This window comes from Marmota flaviventris, chromosome 17 (assembly GCF_047511675.1).
Source record: "Marmota flaviventris isolate mMarFla1 chromosome 17, mMarFla1.hap1, whole genome shotgun sequence".
Taxonomy (NCBI): Eukaryota; Metazoa; Chordata; class Mammalia; order Rodentia; family Sciuridae; genus Marmota; species Marmota flaviventris.
The window spans coordinates 77,969,780-77,991,393 of record NC_092514.1 but is presented as its reverse complement, the minus strand read 5'-3'; the positions used below and the strand labels follow the sequence as shown (position 1 = coordinate 77,991,393).

Below are 21,614 nucleotides of genomic sequence, written 5' to 3'. Positions count from 1 at the left end.
CGGGGGTCATTTGGGATGAGGGGGACCCGCGAGCAGCTAAAGCCAGGACAGCAACCATGGAGACGAGGAGACCTGGGCCCAGCACAGTGCTGGACTTCAGAGACTGAAAGGAAGTGCACCAGACTGAGCCACGGTGTGTGGGGGAGGAGGGAAGAAGGGAGGGGGATGGAGCCCAGCACTAGGACAGAGGAGGTGACGGGGAGGGGGGACAAGGTGGGCAAGGTGGGGGGAGGTGAGGGAGAGGGGGAAGGGGGGAGGTGAGGGGGAGGGGGAGGGGGAGGGGAAGGGGAGGGAGATGGGGAAGGGGGAGGTGAGGAGAGGGGGAAGGGGGGAGGTAGGGGGAGGTGAGGGAGAGGGGGAAGGGGGAGGTGAGGGAGAGGGGGAGGGGAAGGGGAGGGAGATGGGGAAGGGGGGAGGTGAGGGAGAGGGGGAGGGGAGGGGAAGGGGAGGGAGATGGGGAAGGGGGAGGTGAGGAGAGGGGGAAGGGGGGAGGTAGGGGGAGGTGAGGAGAGGGGGAAGGGGGGAGGTAGGGGGAGGTGAGGGAGAGGGGGAAGGGGGGAGGTGAGGGAGAGGGGGAAGGGGAGGGAGATGGGGAAGGGGGAGGTGAGGAGAGGGGGAAGGGGGGAGGTAGGGGGAGGTGAGGGAGAGGGGGAAGGGGGAGGTGAGGGAGAGGGGGAGGGGAAGGGGAGGGAGATGGGGAAGGGGGGAGGTGAGGGAGAGGGGGAGGGGAGGGGAAGGGGAGGGAGATGGGGAAGGGGGAGGTGAGGAGAGGGGGAAGGGGGGAGGTAGGGGGAGGTGAGGGAGAGGGGGAAGGGGGGAGGTGAGGGAGAGGGGGAAGGGGGGAGGTGAGGGAGAGGGGAGGGAGATGGGGAAGGGGGAGGTGAGGGAGAGGGGGAAGGGGGAGGTAAGGTGGGGGAGGTAAGGTGGGGGAGGAGGGGGGAAGTGAGGGAGAGGGGGAAGGGGGAGGTGGGGGGGGAAGGGGGAGGTGAGGGGGGAAGGGGGGAGGTGAGGGAGAGGGGGAAGGAGGCAGGGAGGGGTGGGGACAAGGTCATGTGGAGGGAGATGAAGTGACATGGCAGGAGGGACAAGGTGACAAGTAGGGGGATGAGGTTTCAGGGTGGCGACAGGAGGAGCAAGGCTGCTACAGGAAGCCAGGATGTCGGCAGCCACTGTGGGCCACATCTGCTGTGATCAGATCCCACAGGAGCAAGTCGGGCACTGGGCATCAGGCAGCCCGGCTTCAGGTACAGGCTCCATGCAGTCTCCTGCGCTTCAAATGCAGACAGCTGACCAAAAGCCACACCATGCCAACACACCAAGCAAACAGGCAGAAAGCTACCACAGTGTTCAGGCACCAGGGGACAGCTTGATACCCCTGAGGGGGACATTCAGGAAGCGCCCCTCAACCTTGTCTTAAACACGCCTTTCCACAGGAGGCGTGTGGACTGCGTGGGGCAAACACTGACAATGACCTTGTCTTAAACACGCCTTACCATAGGGCAGACAGTCCTCACGCTTCCCGTGTTTAAATATTTGGGCCTGGAAAAAAAAGAAACCAATGCTGTAAATACATCCACAAGCTTATTACCAGACCAGCTCCCTGGCCTCCCAGAATCCCTTCCCTCAACACGCCCCACCTGACAGCAGGAGAAGGGAAGACTGGCAGACCCCGGAGAAAAGGCCTGCATGGGCACCCCATGCTGCCAACTTGGACAGGGCCAACAGTGAGGGACAGCCCCATCCTGCAGTGTGTGCAGACTGAATGGAGCCGCGGGGGTTTTAAGTTAGCTCTGATAAAGACGTTAAAGAATAAAAGTGACAGGCCAAGCCAGGCAGTGGCGCACACCTGTAGGCCCAGTGGCTCCAGGGGCTGAGGCAGGAGGATCGCAAGTTCAAAGCAAGGCGCTAAGCAACTCAGTGAGACCCTGTCTCTAAGTAAAATACAAAATCGGGCTGGGGATGTGGCTCCGTGGTTGAGTGCCCCTGAGCTCAATCCCTAGTACCCCTCCCCCCCAAAAAAAGTGACAGGCCAACTCCCTGCACACAGAAGAGAAGCCAAGAGCTCAGCCTCACTCTCTCCTCTCGGTCAACACAGGGTGATACCCCTGCCCCACACAGGACTGACTTCCACCCACAACAGCCCTAGCTGCCTCCAGCCCACACGAGCAGCCCCCAGTAGGTGCGCTGACGGATCCAGAGTCTGTCAGCCAAGGAGGAGCACCTGGCTGTCACAGATGCAGTGGCTCTAGCCCCTGAATTCTCAACCACTTCCAAGTCTGGAAGATGAACTCAGTAACTCACAAGCAAGGGGGCCCTTCTGCAGAGCTGTAGAGCTGAGCACTTCCAGGGCATCGTTGATATGTACCCTCCCTTCAGGCACAATGCCTGCAGGCCACGTGAGGCAATCCCACAGCCTCAGCAGGGCGCAGACCCTCCCTGCCACCCACACACCAGCATGTACTCGCAGAACACCTACGCAAACACATAAACATGCACAGGCATGTACTCATGCAAACACATTGGCATGCACTCCCATGAACATGCACCAACGTACAGAGACATGCACATGCATGTAAACACAGTAACATGCACTCATGTGAACAACACAAGTATGTAGGCACACATACATGAAACACACTGAGTGCACTCACATGAACACACATGCACACATGCTGACACATGAACATTAACAAAAATGTAAACATGCAACCATGTGGCCGCACATTGACATGTACTCGCGTGAACACACAAACATGTAAGTACATATAACATGCATGAGCATGTGAATCCAGAGAGATACACACATATAAACACCTTAACATGTGCTTGCATAAACATGTGTAAGCACACATTGACATACACTCCTATAAACATGCACAAGCATGTAGACCCAGATATGCACACACACATGTAACACACAGTACCATCTGCTTGCATGAACACGTGAGTGAGCATTATTAACATACTTATTAAGCACATCCTGGAAGTGCTCAGCTCTGCAGCTCTGCTGAAGGGCCCCCTTGCTCGTGAGTTACTGAGTTCATCTTCCAGACTTAAAAGCAGTTGAGATGCATGAACATGCACAAACATGTAAACCCAGAGACATGCACACACATGCTTGTAAACACAAATTAACATGCACTCGTATGAACACCCAAGCAAGCACACATAATGTGCAAACACTGACATGCACCCATGTGAACACACAGCAAACACACTGGCACACACTTGCATGAACGTGCAAACACATAAATCCAGATGTGCAGACACTAATATGCATTCATGAACACATGTAAGAACATCGCTTGCACTCATATGAACACCACAAACATGAAGAGATGTACAGACACATAAACCCAGAGATCATAAACATGCAAACATGTAAAAACAGATGTGCACACACACCAAATATGCAAAAATGTAACCAAACACAAACATGTAAACAGGCACAAACACATCACATGAACATATGCACACATGCACAAGCACATAAATAACAAACACCCATGAATGCACACACAAGAACATGTACACATAAACATAAATGCCTAAGCACACAAACACACAGACATGCATAAATGCAAACACAAGCACATGCATAATCATACACAAATACAAATGTGTACATACAAAAATGGCAAACATAAACCCAAGCACAAACAGGCAGTACACCTGTGTAAACACACATGCATAAATACACATATAAGCACACACATGCATACACATGCACACAGACACAGACACTCATAAACACACACATAGCTTCTCGGGAGCTACTCAGAGCCACTGGGAGGCCCAGAGCAGCTGCCCACGCTCCACTTGCGGCATCAAGAAAGACGCGGCTCGGGGAAATGGCCAACCACAGCCTGGGTGTCACACTGTCAGCACTGCCATCTCTCAGAAAGGGATCCTGCTCTGCCCCAGACCCACTGGTACGAGTGGCAGCCAGCCACATGCACTCCCTTCTGGGGCCTGCAGTCATGGTCCACACGGTCCCCAGAAGTCACCTCCTTTGCCCTTCCCCCTCCTCCTCCTCCCATCAGCTCCACCTGGGAAATGTGAGTAAACACTGCACACCAGGAACCCATGGACAGTAGGGCCCCACAGCCTCTGCGGGACACTGGCTGGCCACTGCCGGGGCCACCGTGAACAGTGACAACTCATGACATGTTGACTGCTCAGAGGAGCTGCAGGACTGACAGCTGCAGAGGCATCAGGTCTCCATCCATCCTCAATGGACGTTCACATTCCTAACACACACCCACTCCAGATTAAAGTGAGATCAAACAGACTCTGACTTAAGTTCCACAATGTTGGGGTGTGTTCCTGCCACCCTGGTTTTTCAATTGTTTTGCACATGAATGGATGCTGAGTTTGAAAGATTTTGCCAAATCTTCCAAAACCATGGAAAGGTATACCCCACGTGCTCTGGGTGACAGTAATGTCCTCCTGATGCCACCAGCACCACACTGCCATGCTCCCTGTGCCAAGGTCTGGGCAGGCCAGGGCCAGCCAGGAGCACAGGGCTACGAGCCACAAGACAGCAGGTCAGCGGGCACTGAGGAAACAAAGCCCTGCATGTCACAAACTCAGCGCACCTGTGGCAGTCCTGCAGCGTCACAGTCAGAACTGCTGTGCAAGGGAACAACAGCTTCTCGTCTTAGAAATAATTGGTCAGAAGGGCACAGTGACTGGGCAGGCTGCCCTCCAGGACACAGAGGCCATGCTCGGCCTGAGAGGTCACCACTGCGACACAAGCGCCTGCTGTGGAAATTGGCGCTGCAGGGCCTTCACCGGCCACGGAAGTTACGGGATGATAAAGGTGCTTCGTGATCGTGATGGCCACCAGCCAGAAAACCTGAAGGTAATGACAAATCCCAAGAAAGACGATTCCCAAGGAAAGAGATCTGCATAAGATAAAGAGACGGATTATTTAATGGAGCGTCACTAGTGGGAAGGCAATGCCACACCACACAAACCCCAAGAGAGAGAGGAGAGACACTCCCCAGCAGGCCACAGGGCCAGTGGAACCCTGGTGGACATGCTAGCTGACCTCTGTGGGCCACAAGAACCCATCTCTCAAGAAAGCAGAGGCAAAAACTCTGGGGAGAAGCAGCTCTCAGAATTCAACAAACCACGAACACAGTTCCCACCACAACCAGATGGGTTCATCCAGTGCAAGGAACTCAAGGCTTGCAAGATCCAAAAATTAATACCATGACGTGCCCAGGTCAAGGAATAAGGAACAAAAAACGTGCTGTCACAGAGCAAGAGCAGAGAGACCATGACACAAGGGCCTTCCAGGATATGCACCCTCAATAACCCTGGAAAGAGGGAGCTTCCTCCAGACAGGGTCCCGATGCCCTGGGCTCACCACTGCGTGAAGACCATGCCTACACCCAAAGTCCCCAGGAAGAGGCTGACAATGTTTGGAAGAGGGAGAGTGTCCAGCAGAGGCTGGTGGAGCTGTGAGAGGGTCTCCTGGTGCAAGACCTAGGTGGAGGGACAGAAGCTTCCAAAAGAAGAAAGCTGAGCAGTAAACAGTGGGTCGGAGGCAGACCACCCTGAGCACAATGAAGACGGAGGTGAGAAAGTACAGCACAACCAACCAGACCCTGGCCCAACACAAACCCAGCCGCGCCTGGCAGGACTGCACTCCAGGCGCACCGGGCCACACCATGCCCCCAAACTGAGAGATGGCAAGAGCAGTGCCAAGGAGCCCAGTGACTTCCATGCCAGGCTGCATGTGTCCTTTGCCAGGTCCCACGGCCACTTGCTCTCCAGAGCTGGCCCTGGAGGAAGCCACTCCCCTGCAGCAGCAGCCAGCCAGGGAAGGCCCCAGCTGTGCCCTCCCATATGGGCACATGGAGAGGCAGAAGGAAGCATCCTGGCTCCCAGCTCTGTGAAGACCACAGAGTGGCTGTCGTTTATGGTATGGGTTTGGGGTGGGCAGCCCATCACAGAGGACAAATGCCTCCTCAGGAGGCAGCGGAGGGCAAGGAGTCCTGTGGTCAAGGGGCACCAGAATTCAGGCTGGGTGGCAGCAACATGCCTAAAAAGTCCCCAAAATAAACACCGCCCTGGCAGCGTGTGGAGGGCATGAGAAGGGGTGCAGACTGACCTGCAGGAGTCCACTGCAACGTCCACCTGAGGGGACCCCGAACAAACAGGAGGAGATGTGCAGGAGGCCCAGGCACCTGGCTTGTCACTAGTAAGACTGAGGACACTGTGGAATGCCAATGCCAGACAGACACGAGCCTTCTTTACTCACCAACTCCTGATAAGCACAGTGAGACTCAGCCTAAGCCTGTGACAAGCAACAGGAGTCCTCAGGAAAGCAAGTGCACGTTTTCAGGACACACAGCCACGACACCTGTGAACCCCAGCCATCCCCATCCGCCCCCATGCACAGGATGCAGCCACTGGCCACCCAGAGTCAAGAGCCACACCCCTGTCTGCTTGGGAGGAACACCAATTCTCCATCTCTCTTTTCTTTTTCTTGTATTTATTTTTTAGTTGTAGTTGACACAACACCTTTATCTTATTCATTTTTATGTGGTGCTGAGGATCGAACCCGGGGCCTCACACATGTTAGGCGAGCGCTCTACCACTGAGCCACAACCCCAGCCCCTCCAATTCTCCATCTCCACTCTGTTCTCAATCTGGACAGAGAACTACTCTGGGAGCTTCCAGCAGGACCCCCCAGAAGATGCCCAGCTCTCAGCAGCACACAGGAGATGAGCCACTCTCACTAAGGGAGTCGGAAAGGGCACAAACACCCACGCAGCCGGGCTCTGCGCCTTCCCAGCCTGCACACACTGGTAACAGAGCGGGTCTCTACCTCCCATCCTTCGCACAGTGGGCTCTGCACGTTCCCGTCCAGCACACACTGGCGATGCGGACAGGGCTTGGTGGATTCCAGTTCTTCACAACACTGGGCCTGAGAAAGGGCAGTGGTGGACAGTTCCCCAGAGGGTGTGGAAGGGTGGTGAACCTCAGGGGCACAACAACCAGAGGGCACTCATCATCACACACCTCAAGACCCACATGCTGAGTGGCCAGGTGAGAGGTGCACCCACTTCCACAAAGCAGAACACAGGAACTAAGCAGAGCCACCTGCTGGTAAGCACAGGTGACCCGGAGCTGGGACAGCACCGCAGCCGGCGCAGCTAGGCTCTGAGTGCTGCTCTGAAAACCAGCAGAGCCAGCCACCAGGAGCTGAGTCACACCCCACACCACAGGCCCAAGAGCTCCCCACCCAAGCTGGCCCTTGTGCCCAGCACAGCAGCTTCCCCTCTCCAGGGCATGTCCTCCAAGCCCTGTGGACGCAGGTGGCTCTGAAAGCAAGTCTGCCCACTGCCAAGCAGGAGGTGCTAGTTTGAGGCTCCCTGGAGGCACTTCCTGATTGAGACCAAGAAAAGCAGCCCCACCCAGGCTCTAGGAGAAAGGCCCACACCCCAGCTCAGTGCAGCTCAGGCCTCTGAGGAGCTTGTGAGCACCAGCCGCTCTGGGGCAGACCCCAAGCCCAACCCCTCTGGACCCACGGTCACCTGAGGGCACCTGGCTGCGACCCTGCTGTGCTCCCAGGAAGGCACACCTGCTCCACCCGCAAAGGGAGGGAGCACAGACTCCTCCTTGGCTTTCTCAGCCCAAGGGAGCAGCCCCCATCTCCACAGGCTCTGCACTCACAGTGACTGAACACAAGTACTTCTGGACACACCACACGCTGGACGCCACACAAGCAGAAAGGACCTTCAAGGCCCAACAGTCACTCCAGCCCGAACCCCACTACACATGGCTGGTGCCTTGCCTGGCCAGTGAGCTGTGCCTTTGCAGCCTCATTCAGAAGCAGCAAAGGCCCTCCGCAGGGGGACCCTGGTCCTCAGCCCGTCCCGCAGCACTGTGGGAAAGAACCTGGCACCCCAGCACAGAGCCGGGAAACACAGCAGCAGCTTCCAGCTACTCACTGGCCTGAGAAAACAAACGCTGCAGCACCTGGAACAGCAGGAGCCAAGCAGCAGGCTCAGATGCCACGCAGCATCAAGCAGGGAGCCCCATCCTCACCCAGCACAGCTGCCACAGACATCAGGGCCAGAGGAACGGCCTGCCCCAGGAGCGCGGCACCCACTCTCCTCTGGAAGAAAGGAGTACCCAGAAATTAGCACCTCAACTGCGGAAACCAAGCTGTCAACAGCTGGAGCACACAGCTGGTCAGAATCAGCTCAGACCCAGAACAAGAACACATTCTTACGAACCGGCAGCAAATAAATCACAAGGGACTGCAAGTGTGCGAGACAGAAGTAGAACCAACCTCACCCAGAGACTCCAGAGCCCTCTCAATCACATGGATGTCCACCTTCCAGGGGTCAGTGCACGCAGCCCACCAGCCAAGCTGGTGCAACAGAGCACGGGGGCATGGAGGGGCCACTTGGTGACAGAGCAACGACATGGAGGTGACACACTGCGACAGTGGGAAGCAGCATGGTGCACAACAGGGCAAGACGATGTGGAGGTAGCATGCGGGCCACAGAATGCAAGGACATGGAGGTGGCACGTGGAATCAGCACACACAAGGGCAGTCCAAGTAGCCTGCCCCTAAGGATGTTAGTCCTCCTGCCCTCTGGGGCCAGGTCCACCCAGAAGTCAAAGCGAGGGAGCCCAGAGACCACACCGGGTCAGACCAGAGCCTGATGGCCACGAGACCTGGGGATGAGACCCAACGACACCAGGAGCAGGCCAGAGCCACGAGTGCGTGAGGAAGGGTGACCGCTTCCCCACCACCGACGACACACACCTGTGCCACCGGGACCACATCCGCCTGGGACCCACCAGGGTTGGCCTCCCCGGGCCACGCTCCTGGGCCGGGCCAGTGCCACTGGTCAGACAGGGGGTGGGGGCCTGGGGAGGCATTCTGGGGAGGGGACTAGTAGTCCCTGTGGGAGGCACGCAGGTGTGTGGGGGGGGTGGCAGTCTCCATGGGAGGCCATGCAGGCGTGTGTGTGAGGGTGGCAGTCCCCGAGGGAGGCCGTGGGAGGGTTGGGGGGTGAGGGTCCCGTTGGAGGCTTACAGGGGTGTGAGGGGGGTGGTCCCGTGGGAGACGTGCGAGTACGTGGGGAGGTGGCGGTCTCCATGGGAGGCCATGTGGATGTGGCGGGGGTGGCGGTCCCCGTGGGAGGCTGTGGGAGGGTGTGGGGGGTTGGCGGTCCACGTGGGAGGCGGTGCGGGTGGTCCTATGGGAGACGTGGTGGGGTGGTGGCAGCTGTGGCAGTCCTGTGGGAGGCGTGCGGGTGTTGGAGTGGCGGCCCAATGGAAGGCGTGCAGGAACAGGGTGGGGAAACAACCTGCGAGGGAGTGGCCTGGGAGCGCCTGCGCCATGCAGGAAAGGGAATGGACGCATGTGTGTCTGGAGGCAGAGGGCGCATGAGTGAAGTGGCGGCCAGCGTGCGTGTACGGGTGGAGTGCGCGTAGACCGTGCGAGGAGTCGGGGGCCAGGGGGCAAGCATGCATGGGCGCTTTGGGCGTCGAGCAGAGCCAGGTACTGCACATGGGCATCTTGACGGTTTGGGTGCAAAGACTGTTAAAAGTGCTGTCAGGAATGGATTCTCTACCTAGAGGCAAGAATGGCAAGCGAGAAACAAAGGTCCAGGGGAGCCAGGGCAGGACCCGCGGCGGGTGGCCCGCAGATCCTCCCTTCGTGTACAGGACCCTGCATTCTGCAGGACTCACACCCAAGATGCTGGCTACGGGAAATTCAGACAGCCAGAGCTGGCTGTCCAGTGTCTCTTGAAGCCCGGCCCAGGAACGGCCTTCCAGAACCTAAAGACACAGAACTGAGTGCACAGGTTCCCCACAGCTCTTGCCCTCTCCCCACCCAAAACCCTGCCTCACACTAGAACTAGGCCACGCAGAGCCTGCACCAGACACTGGGTGTGAGCCCCGGAGAGCCACCAAATCCCAGACCCTCCCAACCCTGTCTTAAAGAGCACACATCAGCCTGACAGGCCTTGGGGGCCAGAGAGGCTTCTCCCTGTCCTTCTAGGAGGTGCACACAGTGGATCAAACTGTGCCTCCAGTCACTGGGGGAGGCAGAATCCAGGGGTGGCCAAAGTACATTGTGAGCTTGAGGCCCAGACCCTATCGGCCTCCTGGCAGGTCAGGCCAGGACAGTGGGGCTAAGCCCCATACCAGGAACTTGACCGATTTTGGCATGTCCCCCAGCAGTGCCCAGCAACAGGCTCAGGGCTACAGCACTGCTCCTTGGCTCTCCTGGGTCTTAATGCTGCTGTGTTCCCCCTCTAACAAGACTTCTGCTTCTGTGATGATCGAGAGAAATCAACGGACCCCCCTGCAAAGAGTAGATGCCACCCTAACAGCACAGGCTCAGGAGCCACACCTTGCCCTTTACCACCAAGTTCCACCCTCTCCCAGCCACTGCGGTGGTGCAAAGGGGAAACCCACCTGAAACCAGCAGAATAGTGCAGTCGGAGTGGTAAACCCACAGGGCACAGCTGTCAATAAGCAAGCAGACACTACACATTCAAGTGACACCGTTTTTCTCTTTTCAATAGTGTTTTCTTTCCTCAAATCTCCTCAATTGGCATTAACCCTCATGCTCAAAGTGGGTCTACAGCATAGGTGCTCAACAAAGTGAGCACTCGTTTCCCTCCCACAAGAGTTAAAAGCCATCGCTGAGAGAGGACTGTGCTTCAAGGGAAATAAAACCAGCCCTAGTTTCGACGGGACTTGTTCCGAGGTTCACCTGTTTCGCCTAACCCACACTAATGAACAGGTGCATGAAAAGGAAGCCAAGTGCATCAAAGGAAACTGCAACCCCAAAGCACAATCACCTGCAAGTTTCATCACGCACTGGACACCCCGCCCTCTGCCTGCAGGTCTGAGGAGCCTGGGCGAAACCACTCCGCCTGCTCAGCCCAACTTCCTCCTGCCCAGGAGCTGTGCTAGACCCCAGGGCCCCTCAGAGGAGAAAAAGAAAACCGTGACTCCGGGCAGACCAGACTCTGCAGGGGCAGCGGGGACAAGCCTGGCACGGGAGCCACAGGTGGACAGGCCCAGGGCTGTTGCTTGACAGCATCTCCCTTCATTTGCTCCTTAGGATTTCAGCTGGCTACGTCAGACAATTGCTCATCAGCGCTCGGGGCAAAACTCTCTAGATAGAGCAGAAGTGCTTTGCCCCAACGAGAGGGAGAGCCGCGTCTTCCTCATCCCTTGCCAACACACGCCCAGCTGGGCAGCAAAGGTTCAGAGACTCAGCATTTCTAAGCCCTCAGACCTCAGGAGGCCAGAGAAAAAGCAAGCCTCCCTCCTGCAAACGCGGAACCTGGAGACATCCAAATAAAAGGCAGCCCCACGCTGCTTGATTCTGCAAAGACAAGTCCAGCAGAGGGCAGGGACCAGGCAGCGAGCCTGCTGCCTCAGCCACCATGAGCCACCTGCAGTGGGAAGGGAACACTAGTGCAGAAGACCATCAAAAGGGGAAAGCAGGCTGGGCTGGGCTCGGTGGTGGAGCGCTTGCCTAACACGGGTGAGGCACTGGGTTTGATTCTCAGCACAGCATATAAAAAAATGAAGACCCGTTGACAACAAAAAATATTTAAAAAATAGAGAAAGAAAAATAAAAATGCTACAGGAAAAAAAAAAAAAAAAAAGGTAAGCAGCTGTGGGCAAAGCATATGTAGATGAGAGGCACCACGGCCACCTCAAGCTAGAGGACTGCCCACCCCTCAGGGAGGAGCCCAGGGTCGCTGATCAGCAGGCACTGCCAGCCCCTGAAGTGGCCCCAAGACAACAGGCCATGACTCCCCCACAGGAGCCGTTCTCCCACCTGGGCCGGGGCCACCTAAGCCTCACCTGCCTGAGGGTCCCTGGACGATCACATCAAGGTGACCTCCCCTAGGCCATGGCAAGGAACTGGCTGCAGGAGACCCCCGAGAGCCCGTCAGGAATGCTGCTGAGCAGGGTGACACCCCGTTTTCCCAGTTACTCGGGAGGCTGGGGCAGGAGGATCCCAAATTCCAAGTCAGCCTGGGCAGCTTAAGAAACCTGTCTCTGATTTAAAAAGTAGAAAAAAGGGCCAGGAATGTGGCTTTGTGGCAGAGCACACTGAGTTCAATCCCCAGTACCAAAAACTAAAATAACAGGACATCCCATAGGTCCCTTGGAGAAAGGCACAGTGGGTGCATAGTGGGGACCCCCACCCCCAGCACCCTTCAGGGTCAACCTTAGCCTGCACTGACCTCCACTGTACAATTAGACTGAAAACTGGAATAACACCCTCTTTGGCCACCACCCCACACACAGCTGGAATGAGCACCTCCAGGCTGCAGGATACCCACTGTACTTGCAAACCCCAAAAGCAGGACACCCCACATTTCATCAACCTGATGGTGTACATGCGCAAGTTTAAAAAACACATTAGAAACAAAATATTGCTAAGTTTTAATCCACTCTCAGCGTTGGGGTATGATCCAGTGGCAGAGCGTCTGCCCAGGGGCTGGGGTATAATCCAGGGGCACGGCATTTGCCCAACGTGTGCAGAAAACCAGGTTCCCTCCCAGCACCACAGAAAGGACTACTGTTGGGCAGCCGAGGGAGCTGGACACAGGAGGTCCAGCACAAGCTCGACCAGGGAAGTGCATGGCCGCCTGCTCACAACAGACCGCCCTCACAGCCACAGAAGGAGTGAAGCTCTGAGGCCGCTCCAAGCAGAAGGGCTCGGGGAAGCCGCTCAGTGAGACGCATGCCCGACATCAGAGCCACGTGGTGACAGAGCAGGCAGGGGCTGTTCCAGCCCTGACGTACTACTGTTCGCTTGCCTATGCTGGTGGTATGCAGGTCACACTTGGGGCTTTTCTTCACGTTTTGTTTTATTTTTCTGTGGTAAGGGGTACTGAAACCCAGGGATGCCCTACCACTGAGCTACACTTCCAGCCCTTTTTATTTAGAGACAAGGTCTCACTGAGTTGCTGAGACTGGCCTGGAACTTGTGACCCTCCAGCCTCCCTCAGCCCGCCCAGTGTCTGGGATCACAGGCGTGCCCTGCGCCCGCTACGTGCTGACTTTGAGCTGCTGTCACAGCACACTGCTGTGGAGACAACTGGAGCTAGGACACGGGAATGCTCTATTCTGTCGGCTTTCTTTCCCACACACTGTGATGAGAACCTCGTGAAGACCACAGCAACACCATGAAGAGAAACAGATGCTGAGCTGCGCACCCTCCCCAAGTCCAGCCAGACACAGCAACGCTCCCACTCCCCGCAGCAAGTCCCCCGGGGACCCACAGGCAGGAAGCAAACACCCTCCATGAGCACCTCCCAAGGCCTGCTGTCCTCAGGGGGCCGCCAGCCTCCTCAGCTCCAGGGAGGAAGACCCGCTCTTCACCTGTGGCGGTGACAGAAAGAGCAAAGAGCAGGAGGAGCAGAGCCCAAGGTCAAGGAGGGCCGCCACCCCTCCAGAACATCCCCACGAAGGCCTTGCCTCGTCAGCACCAAAGACAGCACACGAGACTGGCAGAGCAGAACAGTACAGGGCACCAGGGTCTATATTAAAATGCAGACATGAACAAAATCTCATTTCAAGCCACCTCTCATTTGGGGGCGCTGGCTCCAACAATTGTTCTCTGTGACAAAAGTAAGCAAGGGCAACATGCCCTGAAGGGCCCCAGCGGCACTCTGCGTGCACCACCGCCCCCTGGTGGCGATGGGGCCCCACAGCACTTTTCTGAACTGGAACCCCAGCCAGCCCGCCTCCCGGCTGCTGCACAGCGCAGGGCCACCGCGTGGCAGTGCTCACCAAGGCCTGCAGAGTCCCGTCCATGGCTATGACCCCCTCCATGGTCTGGAAGGAAGAGCGGGCCAAGGTGCAGAGGCTCCAGTCCAGAAAGCCAGCCATCCTCCTCTGCCTGACATCAGGACGGGTGATGAACCTGCGAGGGAACAGGGCACAGACGTGTGATAAGGCTCCAACACACCAAGAGCTCCCTGCTTCCCACCAGCCACCCTTGCACACGAGGCCCTCAGGGCGACCTCCCAATCCCCGTCCTTATACTAGGCTCGCGACCCACAGTGGCCCCTTTGTCAGCCCCTCTCTCCAGGGTACCAAGTCACTGCCCAGTCGCAGCCCCACGGGGTCCTCACAGTCCCCACCTCCTGCCTCCTGAGCCCCAACTCAGCTCAAAGCCTCAGAGGCCACTGGGCATTCTGCCCCACCAGGACCAGGCATGCCCACCCACCCTCTTCCCAACCACAGCCCTCGACCTCAGAGCACCACATCCTTAACAGCCCAACCCAGAAGCCAACTCAGCCAGGGACCTGTCCACAGTACCTACCATGGCCACCTTCCACCCCAACCCCAGGCTAACAGAGTGCAGAGTGCCACCCTCCTTCTCCCAGGAACCCAGAGCCCCAGAACCCTTTCTCCTCCATAGCTCTCAGGCCAGTGCCCAGCTCTCTGACTCTGCCTCAAGACTGGCCCTGCCACAGCACAAAGTCCTGCCTTTCCAGGGCTGACACCCAAAGAGACAGCAAACCACCAACAGGGGACGTCAGGAAGGACCAGCATGGAAAGGGGAGGAGGGGCCACCTCCCCAGAAAGTGGGCACAGAGCGACCACCAGGAAACCTGAGAGGGGGGCGCTGAGTCCCTACGTAGCTCTGCTGTGCCAGCAGCAAGAGTGGCTGGGGCAGGGGAATGGGAAGCAAAGTGGAGGGGCCCGGCCCTGGTATCCAAGACCTCAGGTAGACGGGGTGGGGCTTGAGGAGCCAGAGGTGGTCTGAGCTCTTCTCCAGTGCAGGGCCACCTCCCAAGATGTGGGGCCGTGTGGAGCCCCGAGCAGTGGCTCAGGGAGGAGTGAGCTAGAGCCGCCAGGCAATGGCAAAACGGCCTCGATGCTGCCTGTCCCTGCCGCCCCATCCATCGTCCAGCTGTCCAGCTAGTCCTTGTCAGAGCTGGCTGCATGCTTTCTTGGTGACAGACCCTTTCGGGGCACCTCCAAAATCCAGGATGCTCAGACCAAGCATACACAGCACAGCACAGCACTGGACCCTCATGGATCGTGCCCCTTACAGAACCCACTGCCAAGGGGACAGCTGGCACCCTGAACTTCCCACCAACAGTAGGACCCCACCTCCTCTGGGCAGCCCTTCCCACAGGACATGCCTGGGTGCTTGGCACCCTCTGTCCAAACATCTGGGTCCAATTCTTGTGGGACCTCCTGGTCCTGACATTCATGCCAGGTTGCCAGTGAGGGGGTGTGCCCTGGAGGGTGCCCAGGTGAGGCTGCTGTGTGCAGACCCCCTCCCACGCCACGTGAGGGAAGACAGCAGCATCAACCACTAATGCTATGACTGGGCATGGGAGAGCGTGACCTCTCACAAGTCAGGAAGAAAACCCAGGTTCTACTGGTGTCCGCAGTTCACGGTGCACTCCTGGAGACCCCCACTGGTCAGCAAGCCTGGTGGTTGACTTCAGTGTGCAGTCAGAAAGACATACTCCTGCAGGACGCTCAGGCGCATGCCTAAAATCCCAGTGGCTTGGGAGGCTGAGGCAGGAGGATCGCGAGTTCAAAGCCGGCCTCAGCAACTTAGTGAGGCCCTAAGCAACGTAGTGAGACCCTGCCTCTAAATAAAAAATAAAAAGGGCCGGGGATGTGGCTCAGGGGTTAAGTGCCCCTGAGTTCAATCCCTGGTACCAAAAAAATAAATAAATAAAAAGACTCCAGGGCCTCGTCCAGGGAATTCTCTGTGGTGGATCCAGAAAGGGGCCCTGAGAGCCCTGACACCCTCGCTCTAGGGCAAGGCCTGAGATTCATGCATTCTTTTCCTGGGCACTGGTTCTGCTGTCACCAGGCAGTACCGGCTGCATCCTCAGTCTGCCCCCTGACCTCCGCCCCAAAGGATGAAGACACAGGCATTCTGAGCAGATGCCACACCCAGGGTACAGGATGAGTGCAGGGCGAGGCCCAGAGCCACTCAGTGGTGAAGGCTGGACCACACACAGCCCCAGCCTGGAGCCTGCTCGGGTTCCCCTCTGGAAGACCCACAAGACCCAGCTTGGTCTGGTCCCCCTGCACACCTGAGTCTAACTTTAGTCCCTTCTCAAGTGAGATCACACGAATCTACAGGTAGAAACCTAAGGCTGCTGGACAGACTGAAGCAAGTCACTATCTTTGTTTTTCTTGTTTGTAAAAAGCACAGAAGCACACGTTCACATCAGAAAGCCCAAAATACAAATGAAAATTTAAAAAGTCTCTCTCGCACAGACACATATATGAAGCCTCACACCAGCAGGGCTGTCCACTCTCTGGAAGAGTCTGAGCCCTAAGCTCCCTGCTCTTTCAAAGAACACAACACCACAGGCCACAGCCGCTTCAACAGCGATCTCCACTATCACCTGCAAGGGCCCTGTGAGCTCTACCAATGGCCAAAAGAACCCGGGCCACAGGGCCAGGCCTCTCTCAGAGTGGGCTCCAGTCTCAAGAAATGCCATCTCCTGGGACATGGTCACTCAGGATCCAACAGCACCGCCAGCCCAATGCTGTGGGTGCACTGACTCCGCCTCAGCAAAGCACAGCACATGCAGGTGGCAAGCCCTGCTCGACGTCACACGTGTGCACGCATGTTACAGAGCAACACAAATTAACGGGAAAGGGCAACATTCAGACTGGTGCTGAAACACCTAGGCAGCCTCCAGGACCTGTCACACAGGCTGCAGCTCGACCTACGAGGGGAGAGCCAACCTCTCACAGGCCAAGATGCTGGGCTTCAGAGTCAAAATAACTAAAGGGAAGGGAAGGACGACTGTCCTGACCTCAGAGTCAGGATCAGGATGCAGGGCACCCGCCAGGCTCACAGCCAGCAGCCACACGCCCACAAGACACGCCAGACCCCGCGTGGAGCGGCGCTGCCCAGGCCCTGCCAGGCAGCGAACACCAAGTCAGCCTTGACACTGCCATGAGGGGGAGCTGATGCGGCTGGCGGGCCACTGGCACGAGTCCAGAGCCCCCTCAGCACTCACGTGGAAGCCAGGGAAAGGCGGGAGGGCACACTGTGAGTGCCGCCCTGTGGGTTCAGTAACACAGACAGACCCCACCACGAGCCAGAGTTGCACACGAGGTGTTTCCCAACATTCCAGAATTTCCACCTTTTCTACGGAGCACACCTTGGTTTTATTGGGGGGGGGGGGGGAGACAGGTCTCACCACGTTGCCCAGGTTGGCCTTGAACTCCTGGCCTCATGTGACCCTCCTGCCTCCATGAGCCAGTGTGCCCAACATACCTTTGCTTTTAGTTAACTATCTAACTCTCCAGATTGAGGCCATCAAGAAAAAAGGTGTGTTTTCCCTGCTACAGGGTTTCCTGCCGAAGCACCGCAGCACGGGGTGGCAGCACGGGGTGGCAGCACAGGGTGGCAGCACAGGGTGGCAGCACAGGGTGGCAGCACGGGGTGGCAGCACAGGGGTGGCAGCATCAGGAGCCTCCGAGAACGCTGGAGAGCAGGAGCTCAGCCAACAGGAAGCAGGCACAGCAGGGAGTGATCTTGAGCCACTCTCCCCACCCACAGGCAGCTACAGGCTCGTCAGAAGGAGTCCCAAGGTCTCTGGCAGGTGCTGCCCCTGCCCAGCCAACCCGGGGGCCCACCCTGGAGGGTCCTGATCCACAGGCACGGGCTCCAGCACAGCGCACTAGCTGCTGGGCACCAGGTGGCACTGCAGCCCCACTCCAGGCGCCCGGGCTTGGCTGGCTGCTCCCGCAGGAACCCAGCAGTGAGCCACATTCAGGTTTTGCCCTCCCCTGGCCCAGCTCAGCATGGGTCTACCATAAGAGGAACCATGAGAATCACACAACAGATACCACCCTTCACTAATGAGGTCAGCAACATCGGCAGGATCCCACCCATGGCAGACAGAGGGCTCTTGGCTCGTCCTGACTTTCCACCTTGACCTTCACGGTACTCCAGCTCAGACCGCTGAACTCTCACTCCACTGTCAGAACTCATCCCGGGATGTGGCTTAGGGTGGGGGCTGTATGCAGAGTGTCCAGAGCAAGTGCTGGCCCTGGGGACAGACTGGAAGCAGCACATGAGCACAGTGACCACGTGTGGGTGGACACACGGCTCCAGGGCAGCAGGCCACAGCGCTCACTCGTGTAAACAGAAAGAACCCTGCCCTCTCTCAGCCCTCGCTACAGCTGGGCGCCCTGCCGAGGCTCGTCCTCCCCTCCTCAGGTCCACTCCTGAGCACAGCAGTCAGACATCTCCTGGCCCCCAACACTCGACAAAGCCAGCGTCTGCCACCATGTGGAGGACCCACAAGGCAGAGGTGCCAGTCGTTGCCCCGCAGAAACCACCAACAGGATTCACAACACCAACCAGGAGAAAAAACCCAAACTGTTCAACTTGTGTAACTACCACATGTTCAGATCCCATCAGAGGAGACACTGACATCCTCAATGCCACACGCCAGCTTCCTCGCCTTCACACTGGGTCCCGTCCTGGTGGCCAACCCAGCTGACTAGAGACCGTCTCTCGGGATATCTGGGGACTTCCACCACAAGCCACACACCTGTGCACTCAGATCTCTGACCCTGGCATGAGCTGCTCCTGAAGGGACCCTCAAAGGCAGAGGCTGCTACCACCCAGAGGAGGCAGCCACGCCTGGGGACTCCCTGCACAGTCTGGGCTGCCTCCTGGGCAAGACCTATCGGGTGACTCTGCAAGCCCAGGCCAGCCTCGCGTGACCACTGCAGGTGCAGATGTCCTTCTGTATGGACTGACAGACACATGCAACCAACATCACGCAAACCGCCCATCAACAAACACAGCCAGCAATCTCCAGGACTTACCTAGACACAAGGACAGCAGCCGCGTCTCGGGCCTTGTCACTGACAGCCAGGTAGGCCTGCAAGAATTTGACAGATGTCAACTTAACATTCTTGCTTCTCTTCATCTTCTAGGTTTCCCTAGAAAATAACTGAACGTTGTTACTTGTACAATGCTGAAAACCCAATATGAGGTGGAACCTAATACCGCTGCTGCATCACGGCTGGGCCTAGCCCAAGTCTCCGCACCGCCAGTGAGGACAGACATCTGCTGCCCTGTCACCCTGGGCTCTACCCAATTATCCCAAATTCATAATAGGGCGAGCGAATCTTACCTCACTGGAAAACAGAGTTCAAGAAAACACAAAAGTACCCAAAGTCCACTGAATGAACACAACCTCAAGGCAGCACAAGCCGGAGAAGGGTGCGGGCAGCAGCTCAAGGGCACAGCCACACTCACCTGAGCTATGCGCAGGATGCGGTCCATCGTGGACACTCGTGTCTCCTCAGGTTGGGTGAGGAGGTTCCCATCAAAACGTGAAAAATCAAAAGGGATGAGGCAGGTCATGGAGAGCCACAGGAGCAGCATGTAGCGTGTTTCCCAGGTCTAGGAAGTCAAGCCACAGAGGCCCTGTCAGAGACAGCGGGCCTGCGCTCCTCCAAAGCTGGTCCAGGCCTTCTCCCACTGACCAGAGCCTGGGGCACACACATCCTCAGCCACATCCTCCCATGTCCCCACCACACGCACAGACAGGAGACAGAATGAACACAGAAGAATCCTATCCAAAATGTAAATGGGCCTTTATTTTGGTATCGGGCATTGAACCCAGAGGCACTCAACCACTGAGCCACATCCCCAGCCCTTTTTTGTATTTTCTTGAGAGACAGGGTCTTGCTGAGATGCTTAGGGCTTCACTAAGTTGCTGAGGCTGGCTTTGAACTCACAATCCGCCTGCCTCAGCCCTCCTGAGCTGCTGATGGAATTAGAGGCATGTGCCACTGTACCTGGTGCAAATGGGCCTTTTGAGAAAAGGAGAGACAGATGAAAAGACTTAAAAGTAAACAAAAGACTCTCGACTGGCACTACAAAGGGATGCCCGGGAGCCAGGGTGCAGCTCCCTGGTGGAGCCCTTGCCCAGTGCCCATGGGCTCTGGGTTCCACCCCAACACTCAGCAAAGCACAAAACAAAGGAAAGGAAGGCTTGTATTTCAGTAATTAAAAAACAAGAGTCCGCACCAGCTGTGCAGGCCTTCCTCAGGTACCAGCCGCAGCAAGGAGAGAGGCCCTGACGGAGAAGACAGCAGCAAGTCTCCAGCAGGCACAGTCACCTGAACGCACAGTGGGCAGCCCTGTGGCCTCAGGAGGGCCAGTGGCAAGGCTGGCCCCTTGTGGCCTCTGGGAACATGGACTCCAGCGGGGCTCCCTGGGCCCAGTGCTCAAGGGTGCCTGAGGTGCACACAGCGGAGCTGGCACAGGCACCCGCCTCCCCCAGCTCTGCATTTGGCACCAGCCAGACCAGTGCCTACACGACCAGCCCCAGTGAACACCCATGCGCTCGGCTGGGACCATGCCCCACCTGTGTGGCCATGCCGTGCTGCTGGGGGTGGCCCATGCGCTGTGCCCTCCAGGCGGCAGCAACCTGGCTTTGCCCCGCACCCCTCCCCTTGCTGACTGGCTTGGTGTGCTTGGCTGCAACCACCACCCCCAGGAATGACTCCACTGAGTCCTGGTCCTCCAGTCCTCCCCAGCAGTCAGTCCCTGGGGCCTCGGGGACCCAGCACAGTCACACTCAAGCTAAAAGTGTATCTTTTCTTTGTAAAGGACACACTTCAGAGGAGAATAATTGAAAGCACCACAAGTAGAAACTAAAGGGAACGTCAAAAGAAGAGGGGGAATGATAGGAAACCAGGCAGAATGAGGGGGGCAGGAGGGGCGGCCCCGGAGAGCAGCGGGCAGGGGGCAGTGCGCACCTCGTGGTCTGTAGGGTTCTGACCCGAGAACATGTCCAGCACAGGCTGCACGTCAGCTACTTCGTGAGGAAATAAACGGAGAAATACCTTGTAGCCTCGAACCTACCAAATAAAAAGACGCTGAATGACATACACAGTGACAACACGGTCTTCCTCCTCTCATCAAAAATCACTCCAGGAGGGCTCCCTGGCCCAGTGCTCACAGGTGCCTGTGGGTAGAGTGGAGCCTGCGCAGGCTCACGCCTCCCCCAGCTCTGCAGCTGGCACACAGCCCCGCTGGACTCCATGTTCCCAGAGGCCAGAAGGGGCCAGCCTTGCCACTGGCCCTCCTGAGGCCCAGGGCTGCCTGTGGGCTCCTAGCCTACCCACTGTGCATTCAGTGCCCCCAGTGATGTAGGGGAATTGTCACACCCCAGTGACACCACTTAGCAAAATCCAAGGAACAGTTCAGGAGCGCTCTGCCTCCCAGTGCAGCCCACTCATTAAATGTGTTCTGACCCAGATCAGCCAACAAAGCTCTGTGGCTCGTCAGAAATACACACAATACAAAAAAGCCACTTCTACCTTGTTCACATGATTGTCCCAACAGTCCTGAGGAGTAGGTCCCCACAAGCATCAAAAATCCTCATACTCACTAACGCTTCCATAAACATCTACAGTTTCTCTTGCAGCGAGGACCTCTGCAGGAATACTGCAATGTGCGGCCTCAGCAACCATAAGCCCCCTGCAGAGCCAGCTCCAAGTTCACTCCCAGGGTGGGACCTGCAGACTCCCCTTGTGTGGGCCACCAGGTGGGCACCACCAGGAGCCTG

General features: G+C 57.3%; 1 protein-coding gene across 1 annotated transcript in view; it reads right to left on the bottom strand.

Annotated features, from left to right (window-relative positions):
• Positions 1-21,614, bottom strand: part of Tbcd (tubulin folding cofactor D) — a 107,103-nt gene that overhangs the window by 74,583 nt on the left and 10,906 nt on the right. Inside the window, exons 4-8 of the mRNA XM_027922186.2 lie at positions 20,803-20,904; positions 19,292-19,438; positions 18,856-18,911; positions 13,810-13,942; positions 1,494-1,539 (exon numbers count right to left, since the gene is read on the bottom strand). Of these exons, the coding sequence (XP_027777987.2) occupies positions 1,494-1,539; positions 13,810-13,942; positions 18,856-18,911; positions 19,292-19,438; positions 20,803-20,904 (484 nt within the window). The remainder of the gene's footprint in view (positions 1-1,493; positions 1,540-13,809; positions 13,943-18,855; positions 18,912-19,291; positions 19,439-20,802; positions 20,905-21,614) is intronic.